The following is an 18,627-nucleotide window of genomic DNA, read 5'->3' on the forward strand; positions in this document are numbered from 1 at the left end:
CTGTTCCTGAAAGGAAGTAATTTCGCCAATCCAGGATAAAACGCGAGAGCGCACGAACTCGGCAATTTAAATACAATAATACTATTCAGATTCGAGCCGGGAAAATGTTGCGCAAAAGAAGCCGTCCATTCCACGAGAAGTTGGTAGCGAGTGGAATGGAGGTTCATTTAAGACTAACCCATGCTGCTGGCAGAAAAACTTGGCCTGAATGTGCAAATCCACAAATGCAAAGTGCTATACCGGGTGCAACTCGACCAAAATGGATAAAGGTACTCGCACTAGAACGCAGATCCTATTCTGCTGTCGAAGCGGTTAACTCTGCATACGGATGTACCTGTTGGACATTTTCTTCATCTAAAATGCTGCACGTGATGTAGACGATCTTGCCACTTTTTGGCTTGACATACTGCAAAGCGCTGCTGAAGATATGGCGTTGCAGTGCAATGAAATCCATGAGCTGCAAAAGATCAGTCTCGTGCATAGATAGTTGGGTTGGCACGCGTGGTAAACTATGGCACACCTGCCTTAAAGTGAAGAAAAACCCTCTAAATCCTCGATACGGGGGCCCACCTTATCGTCACGGTATTTCCATTTCATTTCTGGACTCCGCCGCAAGGCACCAGTGCCGGTGCAAGGCACGTCACACACAACCTGCACGAAAGCGCATCTCCCGAGCCTCCCAGTCACTCCTGCTCCAAAGGCAAAGCGTGGAATCGTAAGCTGCTTACAGCCAAGAGCAAATAGACGCGCTCTATACTGCGCAGAGGATCAAGGTCGCCTTTTGAATTGACTGAGGCTCTCGGTACTACGGGCAGAGAGGAAGCAACAATGCATGATTTAGAATCTCATGACAGATAGCATTCGCAGAAAGAGCTGCAAGAGGGTCCTCACCCAATCCATTGCCCCGGCGAGTTTCTGAAGAACGGGATCTCCTGGTGTTAGGACTGTATAGTTTGTAATTCCTGCTCTTTTCAGCCTCTTCTTCGCTTCCCGGAGCATCCTTTCTCGTACATCATGCAGATAAATCTTTCCCTTGTTCACCATTTGAGGGCCGAAAGCCAGTGTCTTCCCTCCGCTACCTGCGCAGTAATCTAGGACCTTATCTCCCGGCTTTGCCTGAAGAAACACGAGCACGCAGAGGCCTTAAAAGATGCGCAGTGCAACGCGCCCATGGTATACCACCTTTTACAAACTCATCATCCTACCCTGTGCATAGTGACAAACTTACTGCGACTTTTAGAGCTGCTAGTTGACTTGCTTCATCCTGGATCTCGAAATAGCCTCTATGGAATTCTGGCAAATCGCCTAGGCGCTGGCGGTGAGGCAGTACTAAGGCATACGGCGAATTGGCACTCTTCTCCACAGCAATGCCTAACAGCAGAAATCAATTGGGGCAGAGGTCGATGCAACATACCCTAGTTGCCTGCAGTTTAGAATGTGTGCATGGAGCAGGATATTGTTCCGCCAACGTGCACTGCATTGTCAATGCTTCGGCGGCTTTAACTGTATACAGGTAGAAAGGTGCAACTAATCATCCGGGCAATCGACGGAATACCTTTGTTAAGCAAGTAGCTATAGAGCCGATCACGTGAAATTGCAAGGGTGTTCGTCCGCAGGTATGTAGGCGCCTCTTCGTTAAGAATATTGCAGATATTGATGGCTTTGACCGTCCCATAGGCGTTCTCGATGCGAGCAAACAGCTCACTGGGGAAGGAAGTCCTGGTAGAGGGCGGCAGCTTGATGTTTTGTGTCTGCAGTTTCCACCTGCAAAAGGTTGCGCATGCACCACCCACCCTGTGACTGTGCCTATATCAAGCCGGTGAGTTGAACTGTATGAGCATGCGAAAAACCCTCTCCAATTGAAATAGACTTCTTTGCTAAGTGAGCTTCGGAAAGAGGCCCACCAGCAAGATTGCAACAGTATGGGATCTAAAATTGGGAAAGCAAGTCAGCTAGATGCCTGAGCTCAACGGATCGCGAAAGTTTGACCCGCGACAGCTAATGCGCCAATTTCAAGCGGTAAACAAAGAAGATGCAAAGTATTTAAGCGAAGGAGCAGACAAAGCTTCGAACAAAGGAGTAGCAGGAAATAAACTGAGAAAAAACATCAGAGATAACTATTTGCCAAGTGTACCTGTCTGATACAAAGTATGTACGTATCCTGCTTGGCCATGAGGTTGGGGGGGGCGTGATGTGGTCCAGGAGACCTTTCCACTTGACAATTTGGTAGATATGTTCAGTAATGAATTTCTTGTCGTTGCTTCCGACGCTCTTGTTGCAATTGTAGTAATGACGCAGGAAGAGATCCAAGGGAAGATGCCCTGTCGAGTGAGGCGCGTAGTACAGCTGTAAAGCCTGTTCAAGGTGCCTAACACGAAATGCATTCATCTTCCTTGTCAGCAAGTCATACCCAATATTCACGTTGCACCCGTAACCGTAAGCCCGGCACCGAGCTCAGGTATTGTTTACGGCTCAAAGCTTGGTCGGCTGCTTCTTTGGGGACTCTCGGCATGGCTGCCTTGTGGCCCCAAGAGCGCAGATCACCTTCCCATCTGCGCAGAAGGCATGTAACTTGGTGAGTGAAGCGCGTTACATTCACTGCGTGGCTTAAGAGGGACCCGCAATGCACTCCATCACACTGAGCAGTGCCACACTGCAGAGTGTGGTGGAATTAAGGAAAACAGTGGTTAAAGAAGACTCTCTACCTATTTCTGTACAATTGGCTAGAAAACATGAAACAAACTACAGTTGTAATTATGCCTGACGCACATCTGCGCGCCACAGGTTGCTAGTCCGCATGCAAGACGTGCCTGCTTGCTTCCACATAATCCATCTCCTTTGAGACAGTGTGGAAACGCCAACATACTTAACAGTAGTCAGTCATGTATGTTGTCTGGATTGACCCTTATATTTCGACTTCTGATCTCCATACTCCTGTTCCCCCGCAACTAAATTTGTGGGAATCAGAGAGTTTCCTCATCTACTTCTGCTCGCACTATGGCTGGCTGAAATAGTGGACTTTCATCATTCATCAAGTGCAGTTTAGGGCCTCCAAGTCATTTGGACGCATACAGTTGGCGATGGGCAACCGACTCAGGCCGCACTCCTTCTGGCATCGGATGTTTTTGTCTTGAATGTCACCAATATTTGCTGAGGAGTTTGAGAATTTCCGCAGATCAGTGTCTCTCCGAGGCTGACGCAGGGGTGTGCACCGTCGGACGCATTTCGGGGCTTCCTGGTCGATGTTTTTATGAGAATTTCAGGGGGCGTTCATGGTGGAAACAGCCGCGGAGCACCCATTGTCGAGACTCTGTACCATGCCCAGCGCTCCTCATCAGGCTCTTCAGATGTATTAAAAATGACACTGGCGGATGCTTCAGTGTGCCAGGACGGGCAAGAATGCTCGAATACCTCCAAGCCAGCCGCAGCCCGCAGTACACCAGATGCATCCGTGGATATGCAGACCAGCTCCTCTTCATCTCCCACTGCTCATACAGAGCAACCAGACCACCAAGAAGGCTCAGAACGTGGTGAAGTGGTGCGTTTGATAAGCGCTGAGGGGAGGCCCGTAGAGGTGCCAGTGCGAGTAGCCAGGGAATGCGAATTCCTCGAACGGATGCTTTCTGGTTCATTTACGGAAAGCCGAACGCGGGAGCTAAGTCTCCCGAACATCAGATACCGCGCGCTTAGCAAAGTTGTGGAATATCTGAGGCGAAGGGCCCAGTGGCGGGAAGGTGGAGGGGTACCTCTCGAGTTTGAAATGGATGATGACATAGCAGTCGATCTCTTGATAGCCGCTGACTATTTGGGGCTGAAGTAGCAAGGTGAACCATTAGATTATGATATGCGCTTTTCCTTTTCTAGGCTTGGAAAAGGGATGGTGACAGCCGGCATTTGTCGGTGTTCGCCCCTCCTCTGTTGTATCCCGCAATCAGGCGTGTTATCGTCTGCGTATCCACGCACTTGAACCCGTCTGCGGACCTTGTTACCCCGTTTCTGGGGGGAGGAAACACGGTTTTTTCCTCGCATGATAAGTATGGGGTTGCGCATTTGGTGTTTCCTTTGCGCGTTACTACGTCCACCTGTTCATGTATAGAGTCTCTGAGTATATGCATTTGCTCGTCTCACCATCCGTTACAACTCGATCAAGAGGACGCGGTAGTCTTTCGAACACTAGAACTAGTCAGAAATAATTCATAGTAGGTTTTTTGTGAGTTGCCACCTAAGGCGACTGTTTTTAAAGCAGGGACGCTCAGCCTCAGTCAGTCGCCCCCCTTTTCCGCATGTGTAGATATATAAATCGTATACCCCAGTGGCCACCCTTCGCCTCAGTTGCCTTCGCGCTGCTTCAAATCAAACAAGCAGCGAACTGAATCCCACATGCGTCACCGCTCGACTGGCCCCAAGGCGGGGCACCCCCTTTAGGTGTAGGCAAATCGGGAAGGTGCTCTGTTAGCCAGCTACGGCTGAGCTCGAATGCGCTGAAAGATCCCGTGGAGGACATGGCGTACGCCGGTGAGGGGCACTAGAGTTTCCGTTTCGTCCTCGTTGACAGAAGAAAGGTGGCGCCTGCCCACGAGCTCCAGCATGTCGAAGGCCCCGTTCGAAGGGGTCCCTGCCTTTGATCGAGGGTAGCGAAGCAGCCACGCTAAAAAGGAACGCCGCCCTCCCGAGAAGACTTCAGAACCCAGATTCAGGGTACTGTCGTCTTGGGAGCCATCTGGAGGCGCGTCAAGTCCTACCTCTGAGCCCCCCTCTCCGGACGCGTTCTTGCGCTCCACACTTGGCCTTTGCGCCTTCGAACGCTCGTCATCAGGGCCTCCCGGATCCGCATCCTCAGCAAAGGCCTTGGGCGCCGTGGGGGCTTCCGCGCATGCGTGGCTCCCCTCGGCCTCCTTCTCCGGTGACCGCTGCCACAGAGAGCCGCCAATGTCGGCGCTTTGGCCCTCGGCGGGCGCTAAGAAGCAGCACTTGACCAGCCTGACAAAGGCCGAGTCTGAAGGCCTTACGGGAGCCTGCATGGCAGTTCGCAGGGCCCCGAGAGACCGCGCTCCAGCGGAGTACACCCACTTCCCGGCTTCGGCAGTGTGCGCCGCGAGCGAGCGGACTAGAGAGCGGCTCGTCTTTTGCAGCGGGTACTCTGGCCTGAGGATATCTGCGAGCCGCTGAATTGCCTCCTTGTTCTTTGGGGCATCCGCGTAGCGCCGAGCCGCCAGCTTAAGTTTGTCCAAGCGCTCCTTGGAGGTTTCGTCGATGGATACAGTGTCGATTTCCGGGTTGAAGCGGAAGTAGATGGACGGCGGCAGCAGCTCCGTCAGCAGTTCGTGGATGGTCTCCGTGTTGGTGGCTGCGTTCACGAGCTGCGTGAAGATGCCATCCCACCCCGTCCGCGTATCGCACCGCTCCGAGGCGCACTTCCCGGTACCAACGCTGACCACTAACTCAATAGGCACCCCAGGGTACAGCGCCCGGGCTTCTGCGATGGCCACAGCCGTCGGATTGTTTGCTAGCAGGGCCCCATCCGCCAGCAGCTCTCTCCCCATCTTCTTGCCGCTGAAGAAGCCAGGAGCCGCGGTCGTCGCCCTTAGGGCGTCCCTCACACGCACGCAGCACGAGCCCTCATACCGCGCCCCTTCAGCCGCTTGGCCAGTGGCTGGACTGAGTCGCGAACTGCAGCCATAGGGCTGCCCTGAGGACCTTTTGAAGAGGCTCAGAATCCGGCGAAGCCCGCTGCCTGCCAGTTGCGGGCCTCTTTCCGACGGACTCGTCCCGGCGGCTGGCAGATGCGGGTAATTATAGTTCCGCCAGACTACTAGCTTGGCTGGGTTGGTTGAAACTCTCGTGGAGAGGCAAAAGACCTTGGGCACAGAGGTGTCTGCTGCAAAATCAATCATCCGGGTGTCTCCAAAGGCGCGGAGGAGCAGCGATTCCCACAGGCTCTCGTCGTAATACGCCTGCCGTACGACCAGGCGGGCCCCCGCCACCGCCGCCGAGTCCTTCACAAAAATCTCGCTAATAAGCGCGTCGTAAAGGGCCTCCAGTTCCTCGGTAGTCGCCCTCTCGAGCCCGAGGAGAAGAGCAATGACGCCCCCCGTCGACGTCCCACAGATAATATCAAAGATGCCACTGAGCTCGGCCGTCCCTACAGCCGCAGCGATCTCCTTCAAGAGCGCCACTGTAAGGACGCCCCTCGTGCCGCCCCCATCGAGCGCGAGAATGCGGAGGCCCCGCTGCCCTGGCACACGCGGGCGCCACTGGGGGCCCTCGCCGAGGGCCGAGGCTAGCACCGTTGCCAACCGCAAAGGCCTCGCGTGCTGCAAGCGTGCTCGTTGGTGCCGTTCTATCGGGGGGAGCATGTGGGAAACGCGTGGCAACTCGGATGTCTCGGCAGCAACAGTGGAGGCCTCATTGGCCGCTCCAGAAGAACGTGCGCCCTCCGCATCTGTCACAACCGACGGCCCCAAAGGCACGGAGAAGGGCCTTGACGGAGAGAGCTTGCCGGAGCAGAATTCAATGACCTTTTTGAGAGATGCTTTCAGAGACGCACAGCCGCGGAGGTGCTGGATGACGGCCTCTTCATTCATGCACAAGGCATACAAAAAGTCCAAAGCGGCGATCTGCAGCCGCTCAAGAGCCGCTGTGTTGTCGAGAACAACCCCCCCCCCGCAGCCCTTCCACCACCCCGTTCGGCGGTAGGGCGCAACTATGGCTGCAGCAAGGCCCTCTTGTAGCCGACAGCGGAAGGGCTCCTCGGACCCCTCTCCTTTCCTCTGCAGCTCCCGCGATACCACCGAAAACAACACCTCGGAGTCTCCTTCCCTGCGGGTCAGCCGGGCCAGAGCCTCTACGGCCCCCAGTTTGGTTTCCGCATGCTCCGAGGATACGGCGTCGAGCAGTGCGCGGACGGCCAAGGGCGCAACTGAAGACTGAAACGCCTGCGTTCCGGTCAGCAAACAAAGAGCTTGGAAGCGCTTCTTCTGCGTGTGCTGCTGGACGAAGGTGCCGGAGAGAACAGGAGGGCCTTCCCTATCCGACAGCCTTTGGAGATGCCGCTCCGCGGATGCGGCACCGCCTTCGCGCAACTCCTGCGCCGAGACGTCAGGGCTGTCGTCCACAGTGATTCCTAATACTCCCCAAAGAGGCATCGAACTGCCAGAGGCCCGGGGATGTGCAATGTGCACCTCCTGCAGCAGATCCAGGAAGCGAGCCTCCACCTGCGCGGCGCCTTCGCCGAAGGCTGCGTGTGCCTCCTGCTGCGACCCTCTGTCTTGGCCTCCAAGACCCTCCACAACCCTCGCCTTCATGGCAGCAGCAAGCGCCTCCCCCCCAACAGCTGCAACTGCTGCCCACACGGCGCTGTCGCCAGCCAGCAGACTTACAGGGACCCAAAGGACTTTCCTTTGCGTCTCAGCGCCTGTTTTCGCACTGCCGCCTATCAAGCCCGTTTCGAGGCGCCGCCAGCTTGCTGCAGCGCGCATGCAGCGCCGGACTGCTGCAGACAGCGCCCCTAACCGGAGCTGCCAGCGGGCAGCCACTCCACCGCGTCCAGCACTTTCCTCCACGGCGTCCGATAGACCCCTACCCTCTCCAGTGCAGCAGGCCTCCAACTTGCCCCCTGTCGCGGACCCGTCGCCTGTAAGAGGGCTCTGCACCGGCAAGCCGCTCTCGCACGCACCTGAATCCGCATAAGAACGCCCTCCTAGGGGCCCCCGTCCTCCGCTTGGATGCCCCGCAGAAGGACTCGCGCCCTGGCCGCTAAACGATGTCAGAAAGGACCGCACCCACCCTCGGTGCGCCGGCTCGGAGGTCCTCAATGGGGGCCTCCCCTGTGCAGCGTTAAGATCCTTTTTCTCCTTCAGCGGATCTACTGCACTGGTCCGACCCTCAAGTTGTGTCAGGAGAGCCGAGGCAAGGAATTCCGCTGCTGCCCTCAAGGGCGCAGGGTCTAGCGCCACCTGGCCCTCAGCGGCCGGAGGAGAGGACTCAGCTTGCTGGATGGAGCTATTGCGTACGCCACGCTGCTCTCCCCTTTCTTCGCTCTCCGAGACTGCCGCTGTCAGCGTTGCGGGGGGGCTCTCACCCGCCGCCTCCACTGCCCGCAGAGGGGGCTGTGGGTTTGTGGCCCCCGGTGCGACGTTCTCGCGCGTTTGTGCTCTTGCAGCGCCGCCTTGGCAGGGGAGTGTCTCCGCTGGCGTCTGCTGCTGGCTGATGGAGCTGCGCAGTTCGAGAGCTCCCGGAAGGCCCGAGGAAGAGGAGGGCTCGCAGACGCTTGCTGCCAGCTTGGGGGCCTTCTCCCCCGCCTGTGCAGCAGCGGGGAGCCCTGTGGGAGAAGGCGTTTGCCTTTCCGCCGCAAAAGGCTCGCCCCCAACCCTCTGCCTTTCCTGTGCAGCGCTTGAGCGAGGCGCCGCTGCATGGGCCGCCGCCTCAGTAGCTGCAGAGCGCTCCTCTGCGTCTTCAGCGACGTGCTCCTCGAGCGCGCTGGGGTAAGGGCCTAATGGCGGCGAATGTGCATCGGCCGAGGCTCGAGAGCTGGCAGACGGATCGCGAGCAGGAAAGCGGCGGCCCTCTCCAGCCTCTGCGGCAATGCGCGCAAGGGCCTTCCGCAGCTCCTTGTGTGCGGCTATGTGCCATTCCGCCTGAAAACCCCAGGAGAGGAGGCGCTGCAGCAGCTGCAAGGCATCTAATTGGACCTGCAGCAAGGCTACTGTCTCTTGGCTCGTCGGTTCGGCCTCCCGCTGCAGCCACCGCGGCCAGAAGGGCTTAGGCGGACGGGCGCTGCTGAGAATGCGGTGCAGAGCGTCGACAAGGCCGCGCTGCAGCAAGCTGTTTACAGGAGCGTCCACTGGTGGCGTGCTGCTGCTGCTGCTGCTTCCGCCGTTGCTGCTGCTCGGGGGGCAGCTGGCTGCCGATGCAGCGGGCAGCCCCCTGGACCCCGTATCCCCAGCAATAAGCACACACGCCTCCGTCCGCGAGGCCTTCTTCCGCCCTAACTCCGCAGTGACTAGCGCCAGCAAGGCCCGCAAAGCCACTGCCGGCTGCCCCAAGGGCCCCTCCTGCAGCGCCACCAGCAGCTGCTCGCCTACTGCAACGCACAGCGAAGACGCAGAGAGAGGGGCTCTCGCATGCACGGAGGCATGCCGCCAAGCACGCCTGGCGGAGTGTGAGCAGCGCGTCGCGCCTCGCATTTCTAAGACCAACTACACTTCTTTAAATAAGGAACGGGGCAGCTATCTGCAAAGGGGCCCTACCGGCCGTCTGCAGGCTAAAAGGGCCTCCCTGGCCTTCGACTGAAGGAACTCTGTCCAACCTCTCTTCAGCGGTAGGCAACGGCTCCTTGCTGCCTCGTATCCAGGGTGTCTCTGGCCGTCTCCACCCCGCAGCGGGAGGCCTTCCAGCAGTGGGGGGAGGTGCCACGGCCTCCAAAGCAGCCTGTGCTCGGAGCTCCTCAGGTGCACTCGCCCCGCTTGAGCCCCCTTCAGCCCCGTAAGGCGTTGGAGACTCGGCTATGCGCCGAGTCTCCAACGGTGGTGGCACGGGGAGTGAAGAGGTCTTTGCGACTGCCGAACGAGGCGCCGGATACTGGACCTCCTCCCCCCCCTTTTCTGGACGTTCTGAAGCAGAAAGCGCCTGCTCAGAAACTGCTGAGAAAGCGGCCGGGGCCCCCCTTGCCGTGTTCGGCGTATGACAGAGTGCAGGGGGCCCCGATGCGGGGGGGGCCTCATTTTCGGGTGTCTGCCCGGCCAGCGGCGGCGCAGGTGCGCTTATTTCTGCCTTCGGCGTGGCATTGAGTTCTTCCTCCTGTGCCCTCGCATCGGCATCGCTTCCCTGTGCACTGTCTTCTGACCCCAATAGAAGCGCGTCAGGTTTACTTCCTTCTTGCAGCAGCGCGCCCTCTGCGCCCCCCGTTGTGTGCAGGGATGCCCGTTCGTCTTTTACCCCAGCATCTGCTGAGTCACCCGCCTCTTCTCCATTCTGCTGAGACTCCAGGCCGGCTACCTGCGCGAGAAGGGGGGGGGGCTTTGCTTCCTGTTGACGTGGTGTGGAAACGAGCTTTCCAGGCGCTGCCTGCGGAGAGGGTAAGCCACCAGCTCTTTCGGCTGGCTGCCCTTGCTCATGAGGAGATGGCCCTCTAACGTCAGAGATGTAAATCCGTGCAGGCGGCGCAATGAATGCGGCCATAGGAAGCGTGGAAGTACTCGCCGACGAAGAAGGGCCCTCTACAGGATATGACGCGCGCGGTACATCTTCCACTCCAGCTGCTTCGCTCGAATGGGCATCCCCGCGAGGGGGTGCGCACTCGCTCGCTGTGCAGGCAACCCAGTCTCTGAGCCGTCTTGCCCCAACACCCACGGCGCGTACAGTCCGCAGAAATGTGTTTAGAGCCCCCCCTACTACACGGGGAGGAAGGCCGTACGAAGAGCTCTGGTTGCACCTTGCCGGGGCAGTAGGTACAGGCGGTAGTGTAGGAAGCTCCCCCTGTGCACTCCCTGGATGCAGGAAACGGCCAACAGCGTCCACAGCGCCTCCGTCGCCTTTCGAGGGGAACCCAGTGGTCGGCGGGCAAGATGAGATGGGGGAGCTAAGGTGGCGTGTGAGGCAGTGCAATGCCGCAGCGCATCTTGCGTGCGCTGGTGTTTGGTCTGGCGGAAGTGCCTCTAACCGTATAGAGCCAGAGGGAGCGTTTGGCGGAAATCCTACGACTGAATGGTTCAAAAACTGGATCTGCTTCTTGTGCAGCCCATTTCTGAAGCCTGCGGAAACGGCTGCGAGAGGCGGCAGGCAGGCTCCTGATTGACGCGGTCGGCAGCCGGCGTGTTCATGCCGCGGCGTGGCTTTGAGCGAGGAGGATGGAGATTGCCAGGCGTGCGTTTCCTGGTGCCTGTGTGGTCGAGACAAGCTGCTGGAGGTGGGGCCAGGCGCCGCAGTCGTCTCCCTAGTCAGCGATACAGCTGCCCCTGCCGGCCTGAATGAGCTGGTTGAGGACACACATAGGCCCAGGACAGCAATGCAAAGCCAAACAACAAGACACCACGTGAAGCACTTGGGTTTAATGAAACAGAGTAGCGCTGGCGACGCCCCTAGAGGGTCTGAACTCGCAGCGTCCCGATCCCGGGGACGCGGACCTAAAGAGGCCCTCATGAAAGGCAACACAGGAAACCATCACGGCGGAAAGAAAGAAATACCGAGACTGTATGGAGCACTGATATCTAGGAAGCATATGAGGGTGCTGGGTATTGCCTTTGCAACAGGACTGTCATCGCGATTTGACGCATGCCTGCCACGGGGTGACTGCCCATCCCCAGAGTATCCAGCGGACCCGCCGAAGCCATAGACCTTTGGAAACTCCACAACTGGCAATTCGTCATTAATAAAAACACTATTAAACCCGCAGAGACATCGCCTGGACGCTCATGTTCACCCATATTCCCGTTTCATTCAGCGGGTCTCCATTAATATGCTCTTGGCCCATACCTTGCACCTTTATGCTAGTGGCAGTAAGTCAGTAATGAACTACCGTCAAAAGGGTTGTTTTTGTCTTTAAAATGGACCTTTAGGGGTTTCCGATCATTTTTGAGGCCGGTGGAAGCAACATGAGTCGCATACACCGTCGAGCATTTGAGATACTCGAGACCATGGACACTATTGTGGAACGCAGAGCAATGAGCCGAAATAGAACTAACAGACAGTACGATCGGCTATTCCATATTGGTCTTGTATTGGGAACTAGCAGTTCACTGCTCGCCTGAGCAGTTCCTGGAGCGCTTTGCGGCATCTGGAGATACAAATTTCAAGTGTTTTGTACCGACAGAAAGTACCACCATCTCTGTTGCTTGCCCATAATAAATGGGCCCAAAATAATCCTACATCCTGGGTTTCCCTTGCCAAAAGCAAAGGTGCCACTAACGATGTCTTCACCGCAAGACTGCTGCTGCGTGCTTTCGAAAGCCCAGATAAATCTTGCTTGCACAGAGTGTCTGATTAATTCTCTTCGCTGATATGTTCATCTTCTGCTTCCTCCGACTCTGCCTGCGCTATTTCATCTGCCCGCTCCTTTAAAGCTGTCACTTCAGCGCTCTCTTCCTCTATTTCCTTCGCGTTCAGTTCCTCTTGCGCCTCTGCAATCTTTTCCTCTGCTTTTTCCAACTCTTTTTTCTCCTTTTCACACTCCTTATTTTTCTCTGCGTCAGAAGTTACTTTTCATAGCAATCAGCGGATGGCGTTTTCGGATCAGCTCCCACCTTTATCCTGACCGGCCCCTTCCTTTTCCCCATCAGAGGGTGAGGCGGGCGATTCCTCTTCCCTTTCTCCATGCTCCGCGATATCTTCTTCCTTAACAGGCACCTCCTCATCAGGAGAGTTTAGTGCAGTACTGCTTTCGGCAGAAGCTTCTCCATTTTCTCCTAGCGTAGTGCAGCCCCTACTGTTTTCATGGTTCCATGGGATGATCAAGTTGTAGTTTACCTTCAGATGTGTCTTCTGCGTCTTCTTGCGGGCTGTCTCCTGTCTCTTCTTGCGGGCTGTCTCCTGTCTCTAATTGGCCATGTTTCAAACGAAATTTCCGTAAATGCAGAGAATATGCATGCAAACCTTCATCGTCATCAGTGTGCAAATTGAGGTGTGCTTTAACTGTCGCAAGAACGGAGGGCCGCGAAGAGGCCCCTGTTGCTAAAAAATGTTTTATGGTCTAAGAGCAGTCAGTGCTGAGAAATTTAGTTCTTAGATGCGTACGGGGAAATCTCTCAGGAGAGTGAAGATACGCGTGTGACTGCCGACTCCAGATTGCTGCCCGATTCAAGAACGCCGTAGTTGCCGTAACGTCCGCAGCCGCAATTGCCATTGGACTGCAGGCAGCCCATAAAAAGAAACAAACTAAAAGAACCAACATCGTAGAGGACCTAACAGGGTGTTAGTAGGTGGCTGCTGTGCCATTGCTTGCCATGCGTCCTTTGACGCCCGCACGAAGTATGTACAGAGTGTCTGTTCGCCCCTTGACAGCTATTGTACAGCAACCCTACAGCGGTACAAATGATTTAGCGGTTTTGAAACAGTGACATTTTTTTCTGTGTACTTCAGCTCAGACCAAGCAAAATGTAGATCAGCCGCAGCCTTGCTGGGAATACATGGTGCTGTCAGATAGCACGATGTTCGGGGCAGGAGGCGCCATGAAGGCCAAAGGGTTATCTAAAGGAGCAAAAAAAGCAACACGTGTACTTTGTCATAGTTTCTGAGATAAGGAATGCAGTGATCTGTCTTTTTTGCGGAAGCGTGGGCGCTCCGGACACTATGACGATCACATATCGATATGTTCTGCCTTATTTATGTTTCATGTGTAACATAAACAGTTCAAGGACTGTGCTGAATGAGGAATGTTACTAAAAGTGCGCTCTTTAACGGGGGCACCCTCTTTCTGATGGAGAAATCAAGAAAAGCTGAACATGAATAGTGCAAGTGCATGTTGAATCCAGGGATCTTTGCGGCCCCTTGGCCCAAGCGGAACCCCGAGAAGACCCTGAACTCTCCTTCAAAGACACTTTTAGAGACTTTTCATCTCAAACTGCGCTTTCCACATGCCAGCCTCGACGATGGCGGCCCCTAATGAGGGTGGCCCCCCCGGGACCCCCCAGTCCAAGGATCGTAGACACCATCATAAATTTATTAAACATGGTCACATTTTCCGTTTTATTCATTTAAAAGTAGCCTTGAATATTTACAAGCCGGTTTTTTGTAGGTACCTATTGCTCTTTAGAGGAACCCAATTGCGTTCCTCCGAAGTCGCATTTACGCTTTTCGATGCGTCTTCTTTGCGAATGTCCAAAGCCGCCGCTAGAGCAGAAATTTCACAAATCACATGCGCTTGCAGTCAAGCGCAAGCACCCAAAATGCACAAATATCAACTCGCGAACCGTAAACGCACCATCCCTTCTGCATTTTTATCGCCGACCGCGGAGTGATCAGGCATGGTTCCGTAGACCAACGCTTATTGAGGCAGAAGCTCATTCAGCCCAACTCGTGAAAGCATGAAACGTCTTCTGAAGACCTGAAAATGAAGGAGAAGCCGCCTTCTCCAGAGATCTGGTAGGTCCTAAAGATCGATACTGCGATCGGTTCAGGTTGCGGGAGCACGGCTGATTGAGCAAAGCTTCTTGCAGGCACACATGGCCGCATGAATCTTTCGAATAGAAATGTGCTGAGTTCGCCGAATCTGTCCCCAATCTTGGTTTTATTGCCTTTTGGATGCGTGATATATGAGCGGCCCCCTGAATGCGTGTCCGGGGGTACTTGCGATGCAGCATTGTGGGCGGCGGCCTCAGTGGGCTGGCTATGGCCTTCCACTTGCAGCAGCAGCCTGAGCTCTGTCACGCCAGGATTAAGATAATCGAGACGCAGCCTCATCTCGGCGGCCGCTACATCAGCACCGAGCCTGCAAACGCAGGAGTGCTCCACGGACGGCTCGACGCGCCACCGAGCTCCCAAGCAGGGAGCATAGCATCGCAGCACGGGCTTTGGAAGGATGAGCTTCCAAAGGGCCAGCAAAGGGAACTGGTTCCGCTCCTCATGAAGACGCTGCACGACTGCAGCTACATGCATTCCCATGTTTCGCTTTCGCCTGCGGCCCTGCGCCCGGGGAGAAAGGCCGCAGATGGACCCCCCTGCAAGGGAGGTTCACAGCGCGAAGGCAGCACAGTAGGCCATGAACACGCCGACATTCCATTGGAGTTTGGAGCTGGTGTGCCGCACCTCCTTGCTCCTGGTGGGGCTCACGTCTTGCGGCTGATGCAGCATCTACTGATGCCTTCCCAGCTGTTAACCGCCAGGCGGCAGGCTGGCTCTCTTTTCTCCCTAGCGCGCAGCTCAGTACACCCCGCAAGGGGTGCCGCGTGGCTGACGCCGTTGCGGAGACTTAAGCCGCGCGGCCCCACTCTGGATGCGCAGCCGAAGTGCAGTCCTGGGTTGTCTCGACGGCACGTTCTACGGGCTCTCTGCGCTGGCGTTCGGGAAAGCTTTTTGACTCCAGAGAAGGTGGCGAGCAAGCAACGGCGGCTCGGCCATGCAGAGGCGCCCAATGACATGTCTGTCTCTGCATTTGCAGAGCTGCACGCGTCTAAGACCCTAGCCAACGCCGTGCTCCTACCCGCCTTTGGCTCATGCAGCTACGCAGGTTCGCCTTCAGAATCCTTGCATGTACTAACTGCGTTACAACGCCGAAACAATGCTAGTCTCTTGTGCCGCAATAAATGCGCAGGCAGGCAGCTGCCGCTGCGAGGAGAAGGCATTTATCCCACTTCTTCAGCAGGTCACTTCGTCGACGTCAATTCTCAGCACTGCTCTTGCCGAATGCTTGTGCAGGAGACGCAGAAGCGCTTTCGGCCAGTGCGTATTTTCCGCGCGCCTGGCTGCTGCACTCTCAGTATGGCTCCTTGCTACGGGGCTCCTGGGTTGAGCGCCGTTTGCTGCGGAGGAGCGGCGGCCAGGGAGGCCATAAGAGCAGTGGCGGCATCGAGGCTCCAGTAGACGCGGATGACAGACACATTATGCCCGTTGAAGGGTGCAAGGCCTTTCCCCATGGTCACGAGGGGCTGCAACGTGTCGCGTCTGAAGGCGCAGGTGTATTTGCACCAGTCGGTGGCATGAGGCAGGTGCGCCTCTGAGTTGCCCCTCTGTTTTCAGAGGAATTGAGAAAACGTGGGAATGGGGGTCTCGCCTGCATCAGTAGCATGTAGCACTTGGTCGTAGCATGAGGAGCGCGTGTGTGTGACAATGGGCGAAACAAAAACCCTTAGTGGAGCGCGCGTCCGATATTACAGTGTTAGGGATAAAATAGTTTGCAGCCGCTCCTGGCGGTTTGGGTGTGTCTGTATGCTCTGGTTGCATCGCACCTTTGCACTTGTACTGCTGCAGCTCGTTGAGGCCCTAGCGAGGCATATAAGGACGCCCAATGCCTCCGGACCGCCGATCTCAGTGGTGTCGAGCTCTCGGGTTGTTCGGATTGCGCGATCGCTTGTTACAGGCAGCGCCAAACCAGCTGCAGAAGTAGTATGCGAAGATGGTTCCCGCCACTCGGCAGATCTTGTGATCTGTGCAGTGCACCCATACGACTTGGGTATAATCTTGAGAGCCTCAAAGGAGGCCTTCGACGAACCCGAAGATCTCGAGCAACCTCTCGGGAAAAGCGCCTCCACAGGGGGACGGCAGGCAGAAAGCAAGGAAGCTCACACTAGCGATATCAACCACACGAAGGAAGCCCGCAGGAGTACGTCCGTACTGGCGGAGCTCTTGCTGTCACTGCCCTGTGCTTCGTGGGTTAGCGTTCATGCCTTTGCTGCTTACACCTCAAGGCGTGCGGCCTCCCTTGGCCGAGGATGTTTGTATCCGCCTACCCAACCGGCAGCGCCTCTAAGCTTTGTTTCTGAACATGAGGCTTCGACGGCTCCCCCACAAAGGTCTGTCCCTGTGCACGACGCACAGCGGGATGGGGAGGAGCAGGTGGCAATTCCGTCTAATGCAGTCGCCGAGGCTTCGGCCGCAGTCCTCACAGCGCTGCAGGCTGCCGAGGAGGCCCTGACAGTGGCGGAGCTTCAGCTTCCCGGAAACCTTTTTCCGCATGCACAGGCCGAGGCTCTCTCCGCGGCTGGCCTTTTCGACAGCTCCGCGGCTCCTTGGGTCTCCCGGGCAGCGCTGCTGCATGCGCAGGCGTCGGTACGGGTGCACAGGCTCGAGACGCTACTGGAACACATGCAGCAGCTGCTGCTGCCGCTGCAGCGCCTCCTACAAGCGGAGGGTCCGTCTTGGGTGCGGCGGGAGTCCAGTGAAGATCGGATGGCTGCCGGCGTACGCGCTTTGGGCCTCTTGATGTCTGCTGCAGAAGCTGCAGTTGTACGAACCCTGCTACGCGAAGGCATCGTTACACCGGCAGAGCAGTTGGTGCTGTCCTCCAGGTTGGCTTTGCAGGCGGAACCGCAATGGCCTGTGTTACTTCGGCATCCCATGGAGCCGCGAGCGGCCGCCCAACGTGGTCAGCTTTTTTACTTGCTGCAGCGTTTTGAGCAGCTGCGTGAGGAGCAGTGGAACGGTGCCCCCCTCCTACATGCAGCCTTAGGCCACGTACCCCCAGTACGGGACTCTCAAGTGACCTTGACCCCTCCAGAAAGTCCAGCTGTTGAGGAGCAAGCCCCACATTCAAGGCAGGAATCGCCAACGCCGAAGTCGTTTGCTGAGGCACGGGTGCTGTTTCATCAGCTTCGATTGAAGGCGGCTCCCTGGCTGCAAGTTGTTGGCCCCGCGGGATCTTTCTGGTATGTTTACTTCTCTTGGTGCTAGATCAGGCCCAGTGGAGCTTATAAGCGCGCACGGGCACACACACACACAAGGTAGCCCTAGATAATCACGAAAGCTTCAGCTGCACGTTTGCCCAAAAAAAGTGACTGGCAGCTAGGGAAAGCAGAGAAGCAATGCAAATCCAAATTTTAAAGAAACGGGATAGCTAAGGGGCAATTTCTTGTTCCATTTCTTACATGTCCGACGGCACTTGAATCCTTCTGATCATTCTGCGTGTACAGCGAGTGGGGGGCTGGCGCTAGAGTAAAGGATGCAGCGATTCTTGCTCATCAAGTTGCTCAACGGTGAGCTATTCAGTGTGAAAGCGTGCGGCGCTAGCTTCTCCAAAGCAACATGATACCACGTTTTGGGGCTCTATCAAACCCTATATCATGCGCTTTCTGGCGACTACAGTTGAATCAATGTTGTCTGCTCTGAAATCCTTCTTTCTGAAAATTTGTTTCCCCGCTACATACTCAATTTTCGTCCTATCAGAGGTCTAGACTGGTGAGAAACCTGAGATTATCATGTGAATGCCTTTGCTCCTCAGATTCGCTTCATTCCCCAACATCCGCCCAGAGACGTCAGATGACTTCATGGCCCGTCTCAATGGAGGGTGGCTCGGGGTTCTCTCAAGGGAATCAAGGGAGGGTGAATTTGATGGGGCGAAGCGCAGTCACCCTAGCAAGCCTCAAGGCCGTGGGGCAGAAGTAGGGGTGCGCCCTTAGGAAGCAACGCAAACTTTGTGACCCTGTGAAACGTATTCACTTCCAGACGTGGAATAGAGGCGGGCCGTATTTTTGTTCGTGAACATGGGGGGAAGGTAGATGATGTCTTATAGAGGTAGGGCATTCTGCTCATCTGAAGTCAGTCAGGGCTCCTCTCTGTCACATTCAGGCAGCCAGCAAGTGAAAAAGGCACCAGTATGGCATTTTTCAGGCAACGCTGATAGAAAAAGAGCACGCCATCCAACGCGTTAGCTGGAAAGTATAGCTCAGTCAATAACAGTGCCCCCTTGATAACTTCTGAAACAGTCCCCTCGTCTCTCACCTCTGGTTGACACATTTCTTTCAAGATGCTTCATGCAAGGCAAGCGGTGGGGCTCGCATGGGCATGAGCTCTCATAATGTACTTCATCATTTCAGGATACCGCATATATTCTATCTTTCGTTTGTCGGCTACTGAGGTACCGCCCAATCAGTGGTTCTCCCCAGGCAACATTCCCCTGAAATACTGATTAAAAGGTTGTTCCACTACAACGCGGCCTTTCTGCACCAAAGCCTCCCCGTCTTCCGTATGCATTCTGGTGCT

The 18,627-nt window shown here is 56.0% G+C and overlaps 4 protein-coding genes across 4 annotated transcripts; 2 read left to right on the forward strand and 2 right to left on the reverse strand.

Moving 5' to 3' along the window:
* Positions 1-81: 81 nt before the first annotated feature.
* On the reverse strand, positions 82-2,388 carry LOC34623275 (ribosomal RNA small subunit methyltransferase B). Its single transcript, XM_026335134.1, has 7 exons — positions 2,135-2,388; positions 1,556-1,764; positions 1,229-1,371; positions 892-1,116; positions 571-651; positions 335-457; positions 82-204 (listed from the first exon to the last, which is right to left on the reverse strand). The coding sequence occupies exons 1-7, from the start codon at positions 2,386-2,388 to the stop codon at positions 82-84; spliced, it is 1,158 nt and encodes a 385-aa protein (XP_026190919.1).
* An 862-nt stretch (positions 2,389-3,250) lies between these two features.
* LOC34623276 lies at positions 3,251-3,820 on the forward strand. The gene has a single exon (XM_022736405.1). The coding sequence runs from the start codon at positions 3,251-3,253 to the stop codon at positions 3,818-3,820; it is 570 nt and encodes a 189-aa protein (XP_022589557.1).
* A 325-nt stretch (positions 3,821-4,145) lies between these two features.
* Positions 4,146-8,631, reverse strand: LOC113146779. Its single transcript, XM_026335135.1, has 4 exons — positions 8,605-8,631; positions 7,513-8,573; positions 4,570-7,263; positions 4,146-4,257 (listed from the first exon to the last, which is right to left on the reverse strand). Exons 1-4 carry the CDS (start codon positions 8,629-8,631, stop codon positions 4,146-4,148), a joined length of 3,894 nt encoding a protein of 1,297 aa, XP_026190920.1.
* Positions 8,632-8,784: 153 nt separating this feature from the next.
* LOC34622709 lies at positions 8,785-18,296 on the forward strand. Its single transcript, XM_026335136.1, has 8 exons — positions 8,785-8,789; positions 8,834-8,906; positions 14,287-15,160; positions 15,349-15,638; positions 15,901-17,294; positions 17,559-17,621; positions 17,867-18,032; positions 18,144-18,296. Exons 1-8 carry the CDS (start codon positions 8,785-8,787, stop codon positions 18,294-18,296), a joined length of 3,018 nt encoding a protein of 1,005 aa, XP_026190921.1.
* Positions 18,297-18,627: the final 331 nt, after the last annotated feature.

This window comes from Cyclospora cayetanensis, unplaced genomic scaffold (genome assembly GCF_002999335.1).
Source record: "Cyclospora cayetanensis isolate NF1_C8 unplaced genomic scaffold, CcayRef3 CcayRef3_contig_6, whole genome shotgun sequence".
In the NCBI taxonomy this organism is placed as follows: domain Eukaryota; phylum Apicomplexa; class Conoidasida; order Eucoccidiorida; family Eimeriidae; genus Cyclospora; species Cyclospora cayetanensis.